The sequence below is a fragment of the Natrix helvetica genome, assembly GCF_964273705.1.
Source record: "Natrix helvetica genome assembly, chromosome: 1".
NCBI classification, from domain to species: domain Eukaryota; kingdom Metazoa; phylum Chordata; class Lepidosauria; order Squamata; family Natricidae; genus Natrix; species Natrix helvetica.
The window spans coordinates 193659069-193681926 of record NC_138548.1 but is presented as its reverse complement, the minus strand read 5'-3'; the positions used below and the strand labels follow the sequence as shown (position 1 = coordinate 193681926).

The window sequence follows — 22858 nt, the reverse complement described above, 5'->3', positions numbered from 1 at the left end:
TTAGTGCTGTCTTATGGTATGAACGATATCAGTCAACTCTAAACTTTATCAGGCATAATGGAACTGAATCCTACATGTTTCTTTGCCATTGTCAAGATTTCTACATGGGAACTGATTCTGGAGTTTGCATTGTAAACTGTATTGGAAGCAAATTTACTGGATATCAACTGCACATTTCTGTCTAGCTGTTGGACCAGTGAAATCCTGACTATGTTCATAGAAATCTCTCCAAGGTGCCTGCATAGCAATGCCTTGCCTGCTCTTGCACTAAATTAATTAAATCTATATCTTGGAGCCCAACTATAAAGAGGTGTATTAAATTTATGTAGGATTGCTGATACAAAATTCCTGAAAATTAGTTTAATCAAAAGCATAGGAAGATCTTACCTCAATATTAATAAAAATATTCTCAAGGTCCTGAGGTTCCAAGAATAATTGCAGTGGTTTCATAAAATGCTGCAAAGAACAGATCCTGGTTGAAATGACCAGTAATAAGATAATTCAAGAGAGAAGATACTGAAGAGAAATAAATAGACAGCGTTAACTAAAAGAACATTTCATATTAGGAGGAACCAAGACAATCCTGCAATCACATTTGTACAATTCTCATCAAGATTCTATGGAAGAAGCTCAGGAGACTCAAAAAATGAGTGAGTGCATGTTCTGACTTCTTCTTTGAAATGAAAATAGTCGACATCTCCGTTGGTGGATTAGGAATAGCATGGAGACAGGGAGGCATTTTTCCAATGACCATGGAAGCTCATGCCACCATAACAGATCTCCTAGAAGACATGTCCGACTAAGGGATTTCCAACCCCATCTCTGCACTTGCAAATGCAGATGTGGAGAACCCAGGACCATATAGACTTCCCTTCGAACTCATGATGTTAAAAATAACACCGCATGTCCATTTTTTTAAAGTTGCTGAGTTCAGCATTTCCATGACAGCATTAAGTAATGAAATGGGAAGGCAAAACTCTGAGGGATTTCTGTACATAGTCAGTGGCAGTGGTGGGATTCAAATAATTTAACAACCAGTTCTCTGCCCTAATGATTTCTTCCAACAACCAGTTCACCAAATTTCTCAGAAAGGTAACAACCGGTTCTCCCAAAGTGGTGCGAACTGGCTGAATCCCACCACTGGTCAGTGGGGCTCAAGATCATAACTTATATTTTTGCTAGCTACGAATAACTGAGTACTAAACATCATGGCAGAAGTGGGCCAACCCCATTTTTCTTTCTTTTCTGATACTCAATGTGGTCCAGAGTCACTGACTTTCTGTTTCTTATCTTCCATATCAATTAATTATGTTCCAAGGAAGCTGCTCTTCTCAAATATAAGGCAGAGAAAAATACAGCACTGCTTGAACTAGTGGTAGGGAAGAGGTGAATTAGATGAATATTGAGCATAAATACCTGGTGAATAGATTCTAGTGTGCTTGTGTATTTTTCTTCTGTTTGTTCTATCTCCTGAAGGCAGCATTTCCTCTTATCGAGTTCAGTCATTTGCTGTTGCAAGACACAAAATATAGTGAAAGTCCTTGTTTATGGAAAAAGGGTAATATGTCTATTGAATATCCATGGCCCCTTCTGTTGAAGCCGAGTGATTATATTTCAAATATAAGTCCATCTATAAAATGGAAATGAGAATAACCTTCCTATTTTTAAATTGGTTTAGTTCTTTCTCAAAGTGCCTACGATCTGTTGGGGTCATAATTCTCCTCTGTGAAAAGGTATTAATACATCAATTGCAGAAGTGATATTTTCTTTAGATAGATTGCTGAAGTGTTTGAAGGTTTTGCAGCCAATTCTGCCTCATAGAGAAATATCACTTTCTAGTTACTTACTGGCGTGGCACTAGGCTCTGATCTCATCAAGTCCTGGTAGATCTCATCCCCTTCCTCTTCCTCATTCTCAACACAATCATAAAGGTCATCATCTTCCTCCATAGTGTCACTGGTGAAAAAGGAAACAGAAAAAAACCCCACATTGTAAATAGTACAAGATCAGCCTTTCCCAGAGAAAGGTGGGAAATCCAACATTTTAGAAAAGCTCACTCCAAGTGGCAGTCTGATTATAAGAAATCATCTGGATAATATTAGAGACTGGTGCTCCCAAAATGGCAAAATGTGTCTTTTGAAGGTCTGTATCTCTATCGCTTGGTATTGAAATATATAGTGTATAGCTAAGCTTCCTACCAACAATAATATCACTAAACAAGATCTTAAATGCACTTCCAGTATGTCATTTCCCTTAAAAACAGAACTGTAGGTTCTTCATATCTTTCATTTATTCTAACAGCTTATTGCATTTCTCCAAACTCTGTGGAAGATGCCGTTGCATGTTTGTTAGTTTAGGAACCTACATAACATGTGAAAACATTTTCCCAATATGCCCTGCTTTGTTAGAGAAGCTAAAGATTCAGTGGCAACAGTTCTTAGAAGTGTTAATTTGAGGAGTGATTTTGTTTTAACATGAAAGGGATAAAGCATAGCACCATAGTCTTTTGGGGGCACATTTTTTTCTCACAAGAGTGGAAAGAGTGGCGTGTCCGTGTGGAGCGGGTGCAAGAGGGATTGCGGGGGTGGCTCCGTTGCACAGGCGCACTGCGATGCAATCCTCACAGAGGCGGCTCGCAGCACACCCCCGGAAAGGGAGTCAGAAGTAAATCAATTTATAAAAGCGTGAGAGGCAGGCAGGCAGGCGAGCACTGTTGTGCAGTGACATCGGACTCGCTGCTTGTATGCCTCCTGAATGAGCGAGCGAGCGAGTGAAAAATCCTTCCAGTCTTTGGGACGTTAGACTGAATTTCACCCCTGCCGGAAGTGCTCAGCTGACTGGCGGCCAACAGAGCCCCAGGCAGAATTGCGCCCTGCGAGGGGGCTACCTCCAGCACTCCTCTGCCACCTCCTTTGCCTCTTAGTGCCTCCTGCTGCCCCCTTGCCTCTTAGCACCCCCCTGTCGCCCCCCTTGCCTCTTAGTGTCCCCCCTAAATCATCCCATCGCCCCTCAGAGACTGGTACTGGCCACTTTGGCAACCACTGCATGAAAAAATATGGAGCTTTTTGCTGGAGGGAAGAACAAAGAAAGCAAAGTGATTAAGATGTCTCCCCCTTCTCTTCCTCTCCATTTTAGTTGAATCAGAATTTAAGTTGGATTAGAATTTCAAAATAAGAAGAACCTTGGAAAACTTGGAATTTAAATTATAATTAACTGTACAACGAACTGTAATTTTGGAACTGGACATTATGGAAAGCTGGGAATTTCAAGAATTATGTGAAATTATAAAAAATATGCATAATTCATTAAAATTAAGTTTAAATAGAATCTTGAAGTTAGTATCTGAGGAGAAACAGGAAATGAAGGAAGATGAGTGGGAGGGTAATGGAATGGTAGAAATGGTGAAAAATAAAAAGCAGACAAAAGATTTCACTGGGTTTGACAGTGGCATAGGGAAAACTGAAGAGGGGGGGATATGTCCCAACAAAGGGAAATAAAAAGCAGACTTTACTAGGTTTGACAGTGGTTTGGAGAAAATTGAAAAGGGTGGACATGCCCCAACAAAGAAGAGGGAGGAGACAGGAATAGAGAATTGGGACAAAAGACTTACTAGGAAAAAAATCAGATATTTAGAAATTGTTATATGGAGAATATAAAGTTGAGATATGTGATTTACTCCGCTACATGATAATTAAACTGAGTTGTTAACTGATTGAATATGATAATGGAAAGATAATTAAATAAAGGTTAAAATATATGAAATATGGACATGTATACAAGTCTTAAGAAGATGAACATAAAAAGCAGTTTAGAATTTAGGATAAAAGACTTACTAGGAAGAAATATATTTAGAAATTGTTATGTGGAGAACATAAAGTAGAGGTATGTGATTTACTCTTTTACATGATAATTAAACTATTGATTGAATATGATAATGGAAAGACAATTAAATATAGGTTAAAATATAGGAAATATGGATGCATATAGAATTCTTAAGATGAACAAAGTGAGGTGTGCTTTGTTTGAGAGTTCTTGCTATTTTACATAGCAGACAAATGGAACTGTAATGAACATTGAACAGCAAAGATTGTTATTTAAAGACAATTAAATGTAAGCTAAGTTAAGATATGGAAAAATGGAGGGGGAACATGAAACATACTTATAATGGAAAATTATTGAGATTATAAAGACAGAACTAAACATTTGGGGCGTGTAATGATGTATAACTATACAATATTATGATGAGAATAGCTGAGAATTGTAATCAGGTCCACCTTCTGGCCAAAAATAAGTTGGGTGTGTATGTGTTAAAATATAATTGCTATATATGTATACTTTTTTTTCTCTTCCAAAAAAAAGGAGGAGGAGGAGGAGATATGTTAAAATTAAAGATATTTATTGAAATTGAATTATAAATACCATCAACATAAAATGGAGCTTGCTCAGAGGCTGAAATACACCAAGAAAATGAGATGAAGAGTATGGAAAAGAGGAGAGAGGTAAGGGAAGAAGAGAGGGTTAGGAGAGGGGGGAAGAAGAGGAGAGAAAGAAGGAGTGGAAAGAGAGATAGGAGAAGGAGAGAGGAAGGGGAAATAGAGAAGAGAAGGATGACAGAGGGAAGAAAGGAGGTAGGGAGGAGGAGGAGAGAGGGAGAAGAAAGTGATGGATAGGGTACAAATATGGTGTATGGAGAGCAGAAGAGCCAATAATCGTTTTGGGGGTTGATGGTAAAATGAATTGATGTAAATATTTAATAATATAAAATAATGTTGGTTATGTGAGAGTATACATGTGGTTATTTGTTATGAAAATGAAAAAATAAACTTTTTATATATAAAAAAGAAGCATGGCTAGGTCTGAAAGCCTACAACAGTAAAAATATCTGCAGATTTTCAACACGCAGTAATACAAAATGCTTTACTTGTTGAATTTGTAATTGTATATTAATTCAAGACCTTCCACCCCATATCCACCCCAAAATCAAAAGCAATTCCAATCCATGAATATTTTTCCCTTCTCAAAGTAAAGTGCTTCTTACTCAATTTGATCTGATAAACCATTGTAGATGTCATCATCTGCAATGCTCTCTTCCGTGGGAAATGGCCTGTAGAGTAATAAAAATGCTCAAATTCAGGCAAACATAGACACGGTGCAAATCATGCAATTATAGAATATTAAAAGTAATATTCACAATATTTGGAGATTTTAAAGCCACCCATTTCACAAAGCAAGTGATTCTGGGCTGTGTAATAACTAAAAATCATTATCATTAGCAAACATTAAAAAGCTATACAATAAACAGCTAAAACAAGAATAATAGATGAAGGGAATCCCTAAGGTCCCCTGGCACGCTGGCACAACTGGATCATGAGAGACTTTTGGGGGCTTAGGAGCAATGAGGCCATCCTTACCTCAACGGGGAAGAGACAACACAGCATAGGGGCCCAGCCAAATCAGAAAAGGCCAGTCCATCTCAGGCAAACACTCAGCAGGGACTACTGACTGTGTAGGATTACTGCAGCTGCCTCCCAAGCCTTCATCCTCCCAAAGTAAGTTAAAGGGAAAACACTCCATGTTTTGTCTTTTTTACATCAAACAGAAATTAAAAGTATGCTGGAAAAACAGTTCCAAGGTTATGTGTCAAAAATCCTCTTCAATGAAATCATAGTCAATGTCTTTATTGTATGGATGTCCCCAAAAAAAGCAAGGCTGCTTCTCATCCTTAATCTAAGTCATGGTGAAAAGGAAGACCAGCCTCATTGTGCTATTAATGTAGGAAGTCTATGGCATACATTCTAGAGGGATAATACTGTTCACCCAATAAAGAATCCCTGGGCACTTTAAGAGTGAATGCATTTATTAGGCACAAGTCCATCGGCTGCATCTAATGATTTAGTTGGTCAAAGCTTATGCTGCAATGAAACTATTGCGCCATAAATTTTTCATCATAAAGCCATAAGATGAAAGCAATTATCCATTCAATATATCTGTCTATTTGGATGGGAAACTTCTGATAAACATTCTCTGGGTTCTTCCCCCAGCTAAGTTTAAAGTACTATTCATTACCCTTTGATCTTGAAAAAAACTAGAATAACATAAAATTTCCTGCCCCCACAGGCAAACTCACTCATGTCAGAGATGCAATGCTGGCAAATGGTGCTGCTCTTATTTATAGTGTAAATGGAGCCTTAAGGACAAGAATGTGGGGATCTGCCAGCTTTGTTGTCATTTTCAACCAAAAGTTGTTAGCTGACAAGAAGATATCCATCACACTCCTTAATGTGGAAGGGGGATGCACAAGGGAAGGAGGCAGGTGTTCAAGGGCAGCTGGACTGATAGGCTTAGTCACCTAACAAAACTTACTCTAATTCTAGAGTACCAGTTCCTTTATACATGGGTTTAACATTATTCCAGAACAATACAATGGAAATCAATAATTCATGGTTCTTTGGATTTATCCTAACTCAAAAGGACATTGAAATAGGATAATCTTCACAGTCTTGCAAAATGCAAGTAGGTCCAGGACCAATTGCACCTGTATGGGAAGAATGATCCAAAATGCAAAAGTAATTGCTGAAAAGACCTAATGTCTAGTCAATGCCACCTTTACCTCCAGGGAGAATAGTATCCTCAGAAAACGTTTTTTCAGTGTTTGGACTGAGCAAACAAAATTACATCTGGCGAGGAGGTTCCTGATGTACCTTAATGCTATACTATATTGGGATGAATAACTGCCACTCAAATTGAGCCAAGAGGCAGCAAGGTCCATTCCTCCTAATGGTGCTGCTGGAAACTGCCCTCCCACAAGGGTGGCCCTGAATGGGACCTGGAGCAAGTGACGCCAGGCTCAGATGACAAATCTATCAGGTAATTCCTATCTCAACACATGGATCAACAGCCATATATTATGAGTAGCAACCTACTTTGCCATCTATACTGTCTGCCACTTTAACACTGTTGAGAAGTGTCCACACAGAAGACCAAAGTAAAGGTGGCAGGACACAACTGACATGGACATGAAATGGCATTCATTGATCTGAAATGGAATCCTGCAAATTGTGGGGGGAAAGTAGGAAGAAGAAGATTTTAATCAGGTCAGAAAGCCTATTGGTAAATAATTTCAAATTAATTCTGGTCTGGAGGAGCACGTTTTCCCTATTAGCAGCAAACCATTATTTTGGTGCTACCTGTAGCTTCTGAGACTTACTGTATATATGTTGTATACTGTAAGAAGCCTACATTAAAGGCAAATCAGATAAAAAGCATGTTTTTAAATGAAAATTTTACAAATGTCTTTGAATAGCTATACATTAACTAGTTTTGCACTTACACGAACCCTTTCTTTTGGGCAACTTGCGTCCATGAGAGTATTGATAAAGCATCAATAACCTGCAGGAAAGAAGGGAACAAAAAAAAAGACAAAGATTCAGAGATGTGCAGATCATGACATCATAGGATTTAATTACTAAATCCTCATTGATTTAAATATTACCTTTCAGGTCAGGACAGGTTTTGCTGATTAAAATGATATGGTTATGTGCATAATACCAAAGGATTGCAAAAATCTGACTGATGATAGATTTTAGGTCCCAACATGGAAATGACCAATGTCCTTATCCCCAAAATAATTCAAGTCTGAAATCCATTTTAACTTATACACTCCTAATTTTTCTCCAGGCAGTCTTGTAAACCATACCTAGAGGTAAGAGTCACATACTTTAACCTGGTTGTGATGAAGGTTGGTGGATTATCCTCTATTGCCTGTTTCTCTGTTTTCTTTCTTTGAATAATGTCTTCTGCATTTTATTACTATTTTAATCTTTTAAACTTAGCTTCCCCAAGGTACAGAATAATACATCCTGTAAAATATGATTGAATATTAAATGTTTAATCCCAGGTATATCTATATATAATAATCTAGATGACATTCTGTTCCACCTTGATTAGACTCACTTATTTTGCCAATATATCTTAAGTTTACAACAGTTAACTTGTCAGACCTGCAGTCATATTCCTTTTTAGGATCTTTGGCCTGCCACACTCTCTATTATTTCATTATGCTGTTTCATTAGTGTAGTAATTGGGAGGGGGAATAGAAAGGAGTAGAATTGTGGAATGTGTTGTTGTCATTCCTTTCTAGAAGCCCAAGGTAATCTTTTGTCTCCGCACCTCTGCACCTGACTGGAACCAGCTGGGTGGAGATGCCAGCGTGGCCGAAGAAGATTGGACCATGTGATGGATTTATGGGTGTGGGGAAAAGATCATGAACTTTCAACTGGGTGGAATCTCAGGAAGCTTTTAGATTTGGGATTCCACAGTTTTTGCCAACAAGTTTGACTTATTAAATTGGAACTTTAAGGATAATTTTGCCGTGGACTCTAATTCTGCTTGATATTTGGAACGCTGACATAACTATTCTTCAGGTAACTGCTCTGTTCACTATACATGACAGATTTATGGTGTTTAACTATTTATTTCATTTATTTATTTACGCTCCACAACCAAGTCACAAGTTGATTTTTAAACCATGTTAACATGTAACAATTAAAAATTACAGCAAAACAGACATAACCTCCCTACATAGATGTGTGTGTGTATGTACATTAAAGATTACGGCATATATTCTTGAAACTGTGTTAGTTTTTCAATCAATACGATTTCTGATGATATCATCATAGGTTTAAAAATATATCAAGTTTCAAGTTAACTCATCTAGTTCAAATCCCAAGTCTGTCTTCTTAAAATTTTCTTGATGATTTTTATTTGGCCTCAGAGAATTTTTATAAGAACTTCTTGCATGCTATAAGCAAAGCAAATGCACCATACTGTTGTATGTTCCCATTACTTGAAATAAAAACCATTTTAAATCTCATGTCATCCAATTGGCATATAGCTTAGCCTAGCTTAGTTTAGTTTAGCCTAGCCTAATCTAGCCTAGCCTAGCATACCATATAGATAGGTAAGTATTTTGTAGAATTGGCTTTGTACAATGTTTTGCAGTAGCATAGTTCCAACACCTATTTGTTGACAATAATAGGCATAATAGGTATGTCAGTTTATAAGAGAGAGAGAAGGGGGAGGGAGAGAGGGAGAATGCATATGCTTCCTGACCTAGTGTCCCACTCCCTCCTCAAATTCAGCCAGGGTTATAAGATTGGGAGTTATTCTCTGGGCTTTGTCTCCAGCAGCAAAATTCCTCAGATAGTCATTATCTAAAGAGTGGCTGTCATGATAAATATGTTAGTCTTAAAGATGATAAAAGGATTTTTCTTCTTTTTATGCTTATTATTATATAGAGTGGGTGTAGGATGGTGATTCAGAACAAGATACGGAAATCCCCTACTTCAAATTTGGCCTCAGACATAAATTCAGGCAGCAAATCACTCTTTCTCAGCCCTTAGCTCGTAAATTAGCTCTTAAGGGTCCTGAGATGATGAAGCTTTTAATTAGGGATATCAAAATTCACTATTTTGGAAACAGAGCATTTCAAAGACTTTGGAAATTCTCACCCTTTAACCACTATGGTTCTGCCCCTGGCCAAAATGAAAATAATATAATTCTAAATAAATAAAACCATTACATACTGTTAATAAAACTATTCCTACCACTAGATAAGAACATCCTACCTGGATGTTGTCTAAAAGAAGCCTCTCATAATTTTTCTAAGTACCATAAGAAGTGGGCAATGAAGCTTAGAGAACTAGACTGGCACGGTAGATAAGGCATCAGGATAGAAACCCTGAATTCTAGTTCTGTGTTAGGCATAAAGCTAGCTGGGTGACCTTGGGCCATCATACTCTCAACTGTAGGAAGGAGGCAAGGATAGGGAGGGAGGGAGGGAGGGAGAGAGGGGGGGATATGGGATATGGTACTCTAGAAAGAGGGGTCTGACTGAAGTTCATGTTTTAATGCCTTTTTCTTGAAGTGTGCCAGGTTTGCTTTGTTTTGCTTTATTTTTTTTTTGACAATCTGTGGTTTCAAAGAAACATTCTGCTGCAAGGTTAAATATGTTACAGCCAGACCTTAGGATACACCTACTACAGCCAGCTATGTGGGTCTGCTACTATATTTCACATCCTATTGTGGGCAACAGCTCGTGGTTACTTCCAGACTTGTTGAATGAAAGCAGGTCTGGGAATGCAATGATGTTACCTTGCACCTCCTTTCAGAAAGGTCTAGGACTGTATTGCTGCACTTAAGTGAAACCAAGAATAACACAATAGGCTTTGCTCTATGGGTGGAGGAGGGAGGGAGACACACAGAGAGACACACACAGAGAGAACAGGCTCTGGGACAAGGCATATTCAGATCCAGTTTGCAGCTGTCTGGAGTGATAATCTTCTTCCTTTTTTGCCACAAATAAAGTGGCCCTAATCTTAAAATCTGAGCATCAGGAACCTGCCAATTTAGTTTGCTGGATTGAGATATCATGCTCAGTCAGGGTATCAGAATCCTGAGAGGGGCGTAATGGAGTGCACACATATTTTTTATCCATTACATTTGATTGTGACCTCTGAACTTGTTCTGAGACAAATAATTTGCTACAATTTGCACATGACTTTACTTGCTATTCATTTTTTTCCCCTTGCATTGCAAAATTTGCTTAAATGACTGGATCACAGTGGAATTGCCGCTTTCTACTATTTTTATTCTTATATCACTTGGCTATTCAGAAATATAATGGATTATGTTGTTTTATGGTTTTTGATATTTTAAACAACCTTGTGTCCCATTCAAATGAAAAGCAAATGAAGAAATGCAAATAAAGAATATAATAGTTGAACAGATGTTTGATTTGTAGATAGAGATAGAACTAGGTAGATGATACAGATAGAGATAGAAGACAGTGATGTATTCTGCTAGCTGAAATTACAACATCAGATAACTAATTTTACTAGAAGTAGGATTTGGTTTGTAAGGGTCTGAAAATTGGTTTTAGGAGAAAATACTAGGAAGAATAACGAATATTAATAATTAAAGCTGATTTTTCCAACATGGTGTCATTACTGAAACTAGTATTCATTGAGGACTGAGAATCTTCCATTCCATCCATCATTCCACAATGACTTCTTTGCACTGATATAAAACATTCAGGATCAAAAGGACTTCGATGACCATCATAGGGAACATATGGAAATTGTTTTAATGTGAGAGAGAAGTACCTTTGCAAAATCTTTTACGTCGAACAAATCAAAGACCTCAAAAAGATCACTTTTCCGCAGACCAAACTTCTCACAGCATGTAGCAAGGAAGGTCCGGATATTCTTTAAGCACAGGAACTGGAAAGGAAATGTAAAGAATAGATCACAAGGCTGTTGGAAATAGGTGATATTGAGTAAGAACATTAGCAAGCAGGTCATCGTACTAAATGTATAGTTAATTCAGTCAAAACACTAGCTTCTGAACAATTTCTGTTTGATTACGCTGGGTTGCCCTAAACTTTGAGCCAAGTTACCAATAAATGATGCAGATGAACTGCAGTGTATGTATGTGTGTATATATATATATATATATATATATATATATATATATATATATATATATATATATATATATATATATATATATATATATATATATATATATATATATATATATATATATATATATATATATATATATATATATATATATTTAAAAAGTTCACTGTACTCTAAACTGTGTGAATTTATAAATACAATAAAGGCTATTGGAGCTAGTGGCACAGTAGCTTTCCTCAACAACTTACTAATGAGAGAAATTCTAGCAAAATTTAACAAATTCATCCAAAGGGGAACTTTGATGGCATTTCCTTCTCAGGCCCCTTTTCATTTCATGCAGACAAAATTGATCAAAGAATATACTCCTGATGGCACAATTAGATTGTATAAAAGTGTTGCCTGAAGTTGCAGACGAGATCTCAGAACCACTGAACTATATCTTTCAGAGATCCTGGAACACCGGGGAACTACCAGAGGACTTGAAAAGAGGTGATGTCGTTCCCATCTTCAAAAAAGGAAAACAATAGATCCAGGAAACTATAGACCTATCAGCCTGACCTCAATACCAGGAAAGATTCTGGAAAAGATAATCAAGCAACGAATTAGCGAACGCCTAGAAGTAAACAAAATAATAGCCAAAAGCCAACATGGGTTTGTCAAAAACAGATTATGCCAGACTAATTTTATTGCATTCTTTGACAAAGTGACAAAATTAGTGGACCAGAGGAATGCTGTTGATATAGTTTACTTGGACTTCAGTAAGGCATTTGATAAGGTAGACCATAACCTACTACTAGATAAAGTAGAAGAATGTGGGTTAGACAGCATTACCACCAGATGGATTTGTAACTGGCTGCCTAACCACACTCAACGTGTAGTCCTCAATGGAACTGCATCTACATGGAGGGAGGTATGCAGTGGAGTACCCCAAGGCTCTGTTTTAGGCCCAGTACTCTTCAACATCTTCATCAATGATTTGGATGAGGGAATAAATGGGGAACTCATCAAATTTGCAGATGACACCAAGATGGCAGGAATAGCCAACACTCCAGAAGACAGGCTTAAGATATAGAAGGATCTTGACAAACTTGAACATTGGTACTATCTAACAAAATGAAATTCAATGGTGAAAAGTGTAAGGTTCTACATTTAGGCAAGAAAAACAAAATGCACAGGTACAGTATAGGTGATACCTTGCTCAATAGTAGTAACTGTGAGTTACTACTAGTAATCTTAGTAATTAGTAATCTTAGAGTCCTAATGGACAACCATTTAAATATGAGCCAGCTGTGTGCAGCAGCTGCCCAAAAAGCCAATACAGTTCTAGGCTACATAAACAGAGGGATAGAATCAAGATCATGTGACGTTTTAATACCACTTTATAATGCCTTGGTAAGGCCACACTTAGAATACTGCATTCAGTTTTGGTCGCCACGATGTAGAAAAGATGTGAAGACTCTAGAAAGAGTGCAGAGAAGAGCAATAAAGATGATTAGGGGACTGGAGGCTAAATTATATGAAGAACGGTTGCAGGAACTGGATATGTCTAGTTTAATGAAAAGAAGGACTAAGGGAGACATGATAGCAGTGTTCCAATATCTCAGGGGTTGCCACAAAGAAGAAGGAACCAAACTATTCTCCAAGGCACCTGAGGGTAGAACAAGAAGCAATGGGTGGAAACTAATCAAGGAGGGAAGCAACTTAGAACTGAGGAGAAATTTCCTGACAGAACAATTAATCAGTGGAACAGCTTGCCTCCAGAAGTTGTGAATGCCCCAACACTGGAAGTGTTTAAGAAGATGTTGGATAGCCATTTGTCTGAAATGGAATAGGGTTTCCTGCCTAGGCAGGAGGTTGGACTAGAAGACCTCCAAGGTCCCTTCCAACTCTGCTATTGTATTGTATTGTAGTTACATTCACATTTTTTTAAATTTAATTAATTTATTTACTTACAGTCACAGACCAAAACACAAGTACTACAAAGAGACATAAGAAAATTGATCATAGCATCATAGCAATCAGTCACCAGAAGGTTAACTAAGGAAAGTTACAGCATTCTCCTCTAATGGTTACAGCTCTTAAGAAAAATTTGGAAACCTGAGAGGTGATGTATGAGGAGCCATCTCCAAGACAATATACAAACAAATTACAGCCATTAGGTCTAGAAGGGACGATTTCAAGAAGAGACAGTAACTTGGATCTGTCTGCTTTATACATGGGACAAAATAGAAGGACGTGCTCCACAGTTTCAACCTCGGCTCTGTCACAAGGGCATCGCCGCTCGTTAATTGGGAGCCTCTTAAAACGACCATCCAAAAGTGCTGAGGGAAAAACATTAAAGCGAGCTAGGGAAAAAAACTCTTCTATACTTAGGAATGGTTAAAGTATAAAAATAGGAAGCCATCCTCAATCCATAATTATTAAGTTGGTTAAAAATCAGGGGGGAGCATGTTTTGTTGGCTCTGGCTTGTAGATTTTGTAAATCAATGTTCACAAGCCTTTGGACTACCCTAAATTGGGTGTCCTTAAGGCCGTAGTTTCCCAAGGCATCCTCCGTAAAACCTAGCAGATGTAGTTTCTTCAGCAGCTCTTTCTCCCAGCGAGAAATATGGGAATCTGCAAACGCCAGGGAGAGGTAGCTGCCAGGAACTGCCAGAAAAAGCATCCAAAAACACCATTTAAAGGTGTTAATCCAGGCCATACATTCCACTGATTGAATGTCCAGTTCCAGGTACATCGGGTTCTTTCAATGCAATCCTTGAAGCCCCGTATTCATATTGTAGTTACAGGCAAAGAAATGACATCCTGGTTAAAATAGGATTAGGAAAACACAGGCTACAGTTTCTACTCAGCCATGATGTCTCCTACTAATCTTTAGCCACTTGCTATCTATTAACATAATGGAGCTCACGTGGTTGTTGTATGCATAAAGGTAAGAACCATGTATGCTATCTTAATTTGAAAATACGCAGGATGTAAATATAATAAATGAATGCATTTTAATTTGTTGCCAAAATACTTTACAAAAATTAGGGTATTGTGACAAAATAGTACAATCTTCCTTAACCTGACTGTGTCCAGATTATCCATTGCTTATGATATTACTATGAAATCAGGACAGAGGCAAAATGGCCATTATTATGACAGAGAGGAAGTCAATATAGGAAGCTAATTGAACGGAAGCCATTCTCTCGCACACACAACTGACTTCCCTATACACTGTAGATGGAGAAAAGTGTTATATTTCCCCAGCATATTTGTTTATTTCAGAAAACTGCTGAGGATCGTATCTGGTGCTGGGAACCATCCTAATTTCTCAATTATGCTATAATATTGTTTCATATTTCATAACATTTGGTGTGTGAGAACAGATTGGAGAGTTCCAGTTCTTTCCATTGTTCAAAAATGTACCCTAAACAACCAAGGTGTAGTAACAGCCTGGAATAACAAAGGAATTAAAATTTCATACTTCCATTCATTCTTTGCTTTCCTAGCCATCAAAACAATAGCAAATCTGGTCCAACTTCTTACTGCACTACACTGTACAGTAACAAGCACTTCCATTTGCAACAGAAGCTATCGGAGGTAGGAAGAAAACTATGCTGACCTGAATGTTAGGCACTTTCCAAGCAAAATTCTGAATGCTGTAGAGCAGGGGTGTCCAAACTTGGGAACTTTAAGACTTGTGGACTTCAACTCCCAGAATTCCCCAGCCAGGTTGGGGAATTCTGGGAGTTGAAGTCCGCAAGTCTTAAAGTTCCCAAGTTTGGACACCCCTGCTGTAGAGGATATATGAAAGAAGGCTACTGCACTGTGGCTCTTCTGACCATACATTTTTAACTCCATCTCTTTTGGGGGATTCTGTGCACATACTGTGCCCTATTCACAAATCATGATCTCTGGTGTACTAATCGATACTGACCTATACAATATATTAGAAAGCTCTCTGCAGCAACCCAAGGCAGATAAAGAACAGAAGGGCAGTTCATCTTCTCCTTTGTGAGGTTCTACCACCACCATGTGTACATCTTGTCTCACCTAAGGTGCTAAGATTTTTTCTGAGCAGTTCTGCCCCCCCTCCCCATTTTTTTGCTATTTAAATAATTATGACAAACTTTGGGGTTTCACAACCTTGATTATTTTTACTTCTGTGCTTTATGAATTTTTGATGCCATTAAAATGTCATTCTCACATTCTGAAAATAAACACGCTGTAATACAAAGAACTGTAGAGAAAACATTATAGAATGCAGCATGCTGCCAGCCACACCTTTTTCCATTCCTCCTATTCCATTTTTTCATTTCCACTAGTCCTAGTAAACCTTTAATTTGGGAGAAGGAGTTGTTAAGCATTTGTTGTGTTTGTGCAAAACTTAGGATTCCCCCACGCTGCTGATATAAGTTTTGAGTTTCCTTAGGGCCAAAGTTGTACACATATTGATTTTTGTTAGTTAATAAGAATACAACAGATGATTCAAGAATTATTGTAAATTAAGTTATTCTATAGAATATTGTTGTAGATAGATTATATTATTTATATCATGTTCTGATTCAGAACCAATCACATGCATATTAGCCTTCCAAAGTGCTTGTTGGAATATTTTGGCTAACAGACAATGGAGAGATTATTCAGATAGACCCAGATCCACAAACCTTGCTTTGAATTGTTATTGAATCATCAATTATCTAGATGTCTCTAAATGTATAAAATAAGTGAATGACCTCCAAACAACAAAACCTGTGAGAAGGTATTGTGTTCTTCTTGTCAACCATTCCAGATTTCTAAGGCATAATTTAGTTCTGCTTATCACAGAGTAACCTCTTCCTAAGTTGACTCTCTGCAGATGCATGGAGTTCACCTCTCAAATTCTCACTATTGACTGTTGCTAAAAACACTGAAGTCCATCTATTTGGAAGGCTATCATAAAGCATTCTAGGCACTGCTGATTATATTATCTGAGCTTTGTAAATGGAAATACAATTTTGGGATAGCTATACTGCCTCCTTAATGTTGTGATTCAGTGTTATGTTCCTTATTCAAAGGATAGCGAATGTGATGTTTGCAGAATAAACTATTCAGTCAATGATTGTTGATCTCCTAAATTTATTATCCTAGCTTTTTCATCATTGCATACAATTGGTTCTTGAAAATGAGCGCCTCTTGGCTCATGGATATTAATGATATTAAAGATATTATGCATGCAAAGATAGAAGACTACAGAAAGACCAATAATGGAGGAATGAATTGTGAAGATGGCTGAGTTTGCAGAAAGGGCTAAACTGACTTTTTTGGTTGAGGAGGAAACTACAACTTCAGTACATTTAAAAAGACTGGAAAACCTTTATAGACTTTTTGCTGAAAAATGGATAAAAATGAACTGCGGGTTTTGGGATTTATTGATTAAAAGCTTTGTTTATGTAAAAAAAGAACACTATGTTATGCAGTATGGGAGGGTGGAGATGATAATTGTTATGTTTGTAATTGCTGCAAAGAAGTTTGAAAGTTGCTTCTTTAGATGTGTTTCTTTTTCTTCACTTTTCTTTAACCCTTTTATAATATTTTTATTTCTTCTATATTCTGTAGTTTTTAAAATCTTCATAAAGATTTTTCTTTCAATAAAAATTATTTCATACAAAAAGAAAACGACAGCTTTCCATAGAAAGACAAGGAAAAAAAAACTTGTTAATGATTTCTCCACACATCTATTTGTGTCCTGTCAAAACAACCTTTTGGAGATTGGGTGGATAGGTAAGTGAATGTTTTCTAAAGCAGTAGGTGGGAGAGAAATACATTTGAGTGAAATGACCTCATAAAGCAATTGCCCCTGCAGATATTATAAAGGATCTTAGCCTGGGGGAGGTTTTTTTATGGCAGAGATGGACAAATTCTGGGCTGTCCACTGGATGAAGTAGAACAGCCAGCGTAAGACGTTCATTTTGCAGAAATGGAATATTCTGGTGACCCTGGAAGACCCTTTAGACGCAACTTTTAAGTCCCGAGCAAGCAACTGCAAAGTTTACATCTAATCTGTTCCTCTGTTATCATACCTTGCAAATCTGAATCATGAAAGAAGATTAAATGTCACAAATGGCTAATGCTTATGTTTCTAGGTACCAGTTTAAAAAAAGGGGAAAGTATTTGAGTAAATATCAAATTCATTTCCATTTTGCTTTGCACCTTACCAAAGGATAAGAGAACTTGTTACCAAATACGCAAACAATTTGCTCAATAATCTGCCAGCTACTTTTTAGTATTATAGAATTTAGTATTAGAAAGCAATTCTAAATGGGAGTGGATATAGTAGTTATTATCCATAACAATCAAATTTTCACTGTAAAATCAGCCTCCCTACCCCATCATTGAAATCAGTAAGAAAATGAAATTCTGTTTCACAGGACTCCATTTACGATCTTCAACAAGAAAATACTTCAAAAGGAAGCACTAGCAAGATTTTGCTGAATCAAAACTATTGACTTCTGTCACTCTAGGGGAGTTAAAAAAACATGCTATCATATTGTCACTGGTTGCTGACAGTAATAATTAATCAGACATATTTTTCATGTTTGCAGATTGAAACTAGTTATGAGTCATTAGCTTGTCAGAACAGAGTCCAGAAACCTGAATCCAGGTTATCCCTTGGATAACCTGAATTATCAAATGCAAATCATTCTCCCTGCCTTAGCTACATTACAGAATTGGAGAAGTAGAGGAAGAAGTCCATGTATATCAAACTGAGCTTAGAAGAAGTAATAAACTTTGTGTTTATTTGCACTTTACTAAACTAGTGCTGTCTCTTAAATTTCTTAGTCCTTTGACTTCATCTCTGACTATTTCCCCCTGCAGCCATGATAAATCTGCCTCTAGTGTATGGAGAGACCAAATGAGTATAACCACACGCATATGGTGAAATATGCTCTTATACTGTGAGAAAGGTCAAACTAGATTATTTTTGTCCTTTGGTTATCAGCAGGAAGCAATACAGCTGGGATTTCGACCAAATATAAAGTAACCCTGAAACCACTAGTCTTACCCAGATAAAAAATAAGCAAATGCAGTTTTTAGATAACGACAGTATTAGAAGAGAAACTTTCTGTTAAGATGAGAATCATTCATAGATTTCTACAAGGGCACACCAAGGAATAGATTTATAGGTCATGTTCATTTACACATGAAGAATAATTCAGTTTATTACAGGTGCAACACTAACCAAATATTCAAGCAAAGTCCTGATACCAACAGGGATATCTGCAGATTTTGCACAAAAAGAGAGACCATGACAGTACAATTAAAGCTTTCCCTGGGTTTTTTTCTGTGCATTACATAAAACCAGTAACTGGGTGACTGGTTCAGATTAGTAAAGTAGAGCTGCAAATCTTTTTTGAGAAATAAATTCCACTGAATTTATTCTTCCCATACAAGAGGTGAAAATCTTTGCAATCTACAAATATATTTTAGTCAGAGGATGGAAATGGGGGTTTTGTTGAATACCAGAGGTGCTGTGTTTTAAGAATCTGCTGCTAATCCCAGAAACCTTGACAGTGCTTCAGAAGATATTGAAACCTTTGGTCTGCCCTTTGACTATGTGCTAGTTTCAGTTTCTAACCACATTCATTTCTCTACAGCTGTCAAAAATGGTTAAAACCAAGAGTGCTGCTGTTAGGTGGATGGGAAAAGGAAATTAGAAGCAAACATGCCACTCTCAGTCTCTGGACAAAGCCACTTAACAGTTTAATGTCTAACTAACTTCTGGGTATTTCCAGAGCATAACTGAATATCATATGACCAAGTAGGGAAGATCTAAACCAATTTCTGAACTAATCTCAGCCACTTGTTAGGTTGGTTGAGTTTCTGAATCATGCTGTAACCATGATTTGTTAAGTAATCCCCAGAGCCTGATTCACGTGAGCTGGTGAAGGCAAAAACTATCCCTGATGCACAACGACTGCATCAAAACCAAACATGACATATTATAGTTAAGTGCAACCCACTTTACGTTTTGAGAGTAAGATGAATAAATGATATTCCCTTCTTTATCCTTCAACAAGACAATACTATCAAATTCTAAAGGAATCACCCAGAATAAAAACAGTGGGAAAAGATGTTCATAAAGGAATCCTTAAATTTCCCCAACACCCCCAACAGCCCCAATGACTCCCCCATTCATCCAGGGTGTAATCAGAAATTGATAACTGACTTAAAGAATAATGTAAGTTGCATAAAATATCACACAGTAGGCCTACTTTTTGGGCTGCCCAGTACGTTATTGTCTGTTTTAACTGACAGCCAAGAAATAAACTATACATATGACATTGGCATATATGACAACGTGTACTAATGTACCCAAATAAAATCCCCTTACAGATGATAAGAAAAATAAGACAGCTGCTAATATGGTCTCTGAATTCTTTTCTTCTGCAACCAGCAGCAGGTAGGGAGAATTACTACCATTGGGGAAACCAATGAAAACCACAGAAGAGATAAGATAATAGATCATCTCCAGCAGCAGAGTTGAGAAACTCCTTGGGGGCAATTCCTGGAAATGATAAGGACATTTTGGTTGTTCTTGTAAGATGGCTATCATGGCCAACATTTTACCATAGGATATGTGTCCAGCCATCTATGAAAAAGGCAAACAGCATAGCTCCTCCCTTCTTTTCTATCAGTCCAGATTTCTGTTTCGTATTCTAGTTTAGCTTTGTCTTTGGCTAGACACTAAGTTGTGCATTAAGTTCAAATCACCTGCCATTATTACTTCCTAAGCAAGCTCATGGGGCCCATGTAGAAGAGAAGGTATTCCCAAAGGGGGGGGGGGGAGAGGATTGTTACCAGTTTTTCACAGGAGGCCAGTTTTTCATCAGTTTCTTTGAATTAAAATTATGTTTGAAGGTGATTTAAAAAATAATCAGATGGCACTGGCAAGGTCAAGGGAGTTTTCTATGGGCATGTCATTGTCAGTGAGTATTATGTTACCTAGCTGTATCTGAATGACATCTGAGTCATCTGAAGTCCTTTAACTGAAGACCCTGAGAAATGAAAGAGAGTCCTTCTGCAAGTAGGAAGACACAATTATGCTCCTTTTCCCATCAAAAATTGGGGGAGCGTAAAGGGACAGCAAGTGACTTTAAAAAAACTTAATCTAAGCTTTCTTCTCAAACACTAGTAATTTGTTCTTAGTCAATGCTGCTTTATGTTTCCTCGTAAGGCTTTCTGTATTTGACTATGTTCTGTCCATCTATAGTATCATTAACCCTCTTGATGAGCTCATAGTTTGGGTTATAGTTTATTGCACATGATTCCTGAAAGCTGTTGTGAGAACTTGCAACTTTCATTTCTAAGTGCTATTTATTTGGGTGTCTTATTGATAATGGACAATCAATTTCTTTCCCATGTTAATATTTTTCTTTCGCGTTCATCAGGGATACTAATTTAGATAAAGGATGTTTGGACTTTCTACTCATAATCATTTTAAAATAAATTCTTAGTTTTCCTATTCCACTTCTTCGGCAAGGTTTCATAGAGAATAGGAAGGAATCTTCCTAGGAAACATTGGCTGAGAGTGATTCTGTGTTTTCAAGTCTGGGAAATTTTGCACCTCTAAATGTATCCACGTGATCCAGAATTTCCTCTCAGGATACCCTGCACAGCCTTTATGGATATATACAAATATAAGGACACCCTAGTGTCCCTTGAAACATTCTAGTAGATCATAAGCACATTCTGCAGAATATTCCCTAAATAAATGATTTACTTATTTATGCTGGGCCTGAATGTGTATTGACTGTATTATGAATGTTGCTTGTGTATGCTGGACCTTCATACCAGCAGTATTGAATAACAGAATAATAGAGTTGGAAAAGGTGTTCTGAGAAGTTCTAATCTAACCTCCCACACAAGCAGGAGACCCAGAGGTGGGTTGCTCCCAGTTTGGCCCAGACCAGGCAAACCGGTAGTAGCGGCAGCCTTGGAAGCCACATTTCATGAAGAATAGTTAGCCTAAAGAGAAGATTAAAAGGAGACATGTTCATGATATTCAAATACTTGAAAGATTATTACAAAAAGGAGGCTATAGATTTAATCTACTTAGTGCGTAACCCTGAGGGTAGGATAAAGCCACTGGGTATATGTTTTACAGAGAGAGATCCAAACTTAAAACCAGAAATTTCCTAACCGTGAGAGCAATTAGGCAGTGGAATAACGTGTCACCTGAGATTATGGATGCTCCATCACTGAAGGTTTCAAAGAAAGGTTGCACAGCCATTTCTCTGGGATGGTTTCAGGATTCTACTCCTATGATTCCTTGAGTCCATGAACTGCTGTTCACAACATGCAGCTGAATATGGCCAAGAATGGAATTCCTAGTATTCGATTCAAGGGAGGAATTTAAGTATCCCGGAAATGTTTCAAGGGGATAAGATTATATCTCTCTTGGATATTCCTCCTGGATTTCTTCTACCACTCCTTTTTTCTATTTTTCCAGAATAAAATATATTTACCTGGAAGCTTCTCAGAGTTTGGAACATACTTAAGTAGTGTTTTGAATTGCAGCAAGTCTTTGCAAACAAAACTGCTTTTCCCAACTGCTCAAGAGATTCGCTGCACGGGCTGGCACTTTTTCAAGTTGTTTGCTCTCCAGCATTACACAACCACTTTGTCAGTAGAAATCCTCTTGCTGACATAGCCCTGCCCTCTGTCACTTTAGTTTCTCTACAATGTCCTAGAATGCCCTGGCCCTACAACAATGCATCCCTAGAATCCTGGAAGGAAATTAACAATAAGCTGTAGCTGCCATGTTTAGCTCAACTTGGGCTCAACCATATCATGGAAATGGCCATCATCCCCCTTAAAGAAGACTTGCCTCATCAATCTGGTACAGGTTCCTATGGTGCTGCCTGAAGCAGCATCAGTGGATGAATATCTTGTTCCCTACAAGTCCTTTCCTCCTTTCTGGAACTCACTGTAGTCAATCCTGTCCCCTTACACTCTAGAGTGGAGGAATCAGGTAATCCAAACATGAAGAATCTAGGAGCTCTGATTAATAGTATGTATTAGAAGAAATGTTAGAGTCTCAATTTACAAATTTCAGCAAAGTGTCCTACTTTCAGATGAGACAAATATACAGGCAGCCTATGAGCTGCAAAGCCCTTGTCAATTTCGGCTTCTTTCCCCCACAATGTAGAACAGGGAAACATTCCAATTTTATGAAGGGGAATGGCAGCCTGCATCTGAGCATTGTTTTGGTAACTGCCTTTCCTTTTATCAGCATAAGAAATAACTTTCACAACTGCCCCTTTCTCCGTCTTCCCTACAAGAGTAAATTCCTTCCCACTAAGACCTTATTGCAAGCAGCATTGTTACAGTGAAACAAAGATTCCTCTTTC

The 22858-nt window shown here is 37.6% G+C and overlaps 1 protein-coding gene across 1 annotated transcript in view; it reads right to left on the bottom strand.

The window, feature by feature from the left end:
- The window catches only part of VAV1 (vav guanine nucleotide exchange factor 1), a 68148-nt gene that overhangs the window by 31488 nt on the left and 13802 nt on the right, over nucleotides 1-22858 (bottom strand). Inside the window, exons 2-7 of the mRNA XM_081947118.1 lie at nucleotides 11163-11279; nucleotides 7331-7389; nucleotides 5039-5104; nucleotides 1848-1956; nucleotides 1417-1509; nucleotides 388-456 (exon numbers count right to left, since the gene is read on the bottom strand). Coding sequence (XP_081803244.1) covers nucleotides 388-456; nucleotides 1417-1509; nucleotides 1848-1956; nucleotides 5039-5104; nucleotides 7331-7389; nucleotides 11163-11279 — 513 coding nt within the window. The remainder of the gene's footprint in view (nucleotides 1-387; nucleotides 457-1416; nucleotides 1510-1847; nucleotides 1957-5038; nucleotides 5105-7330; nucleotides 7390-11162; nucleotides 11280-22858) is intronic.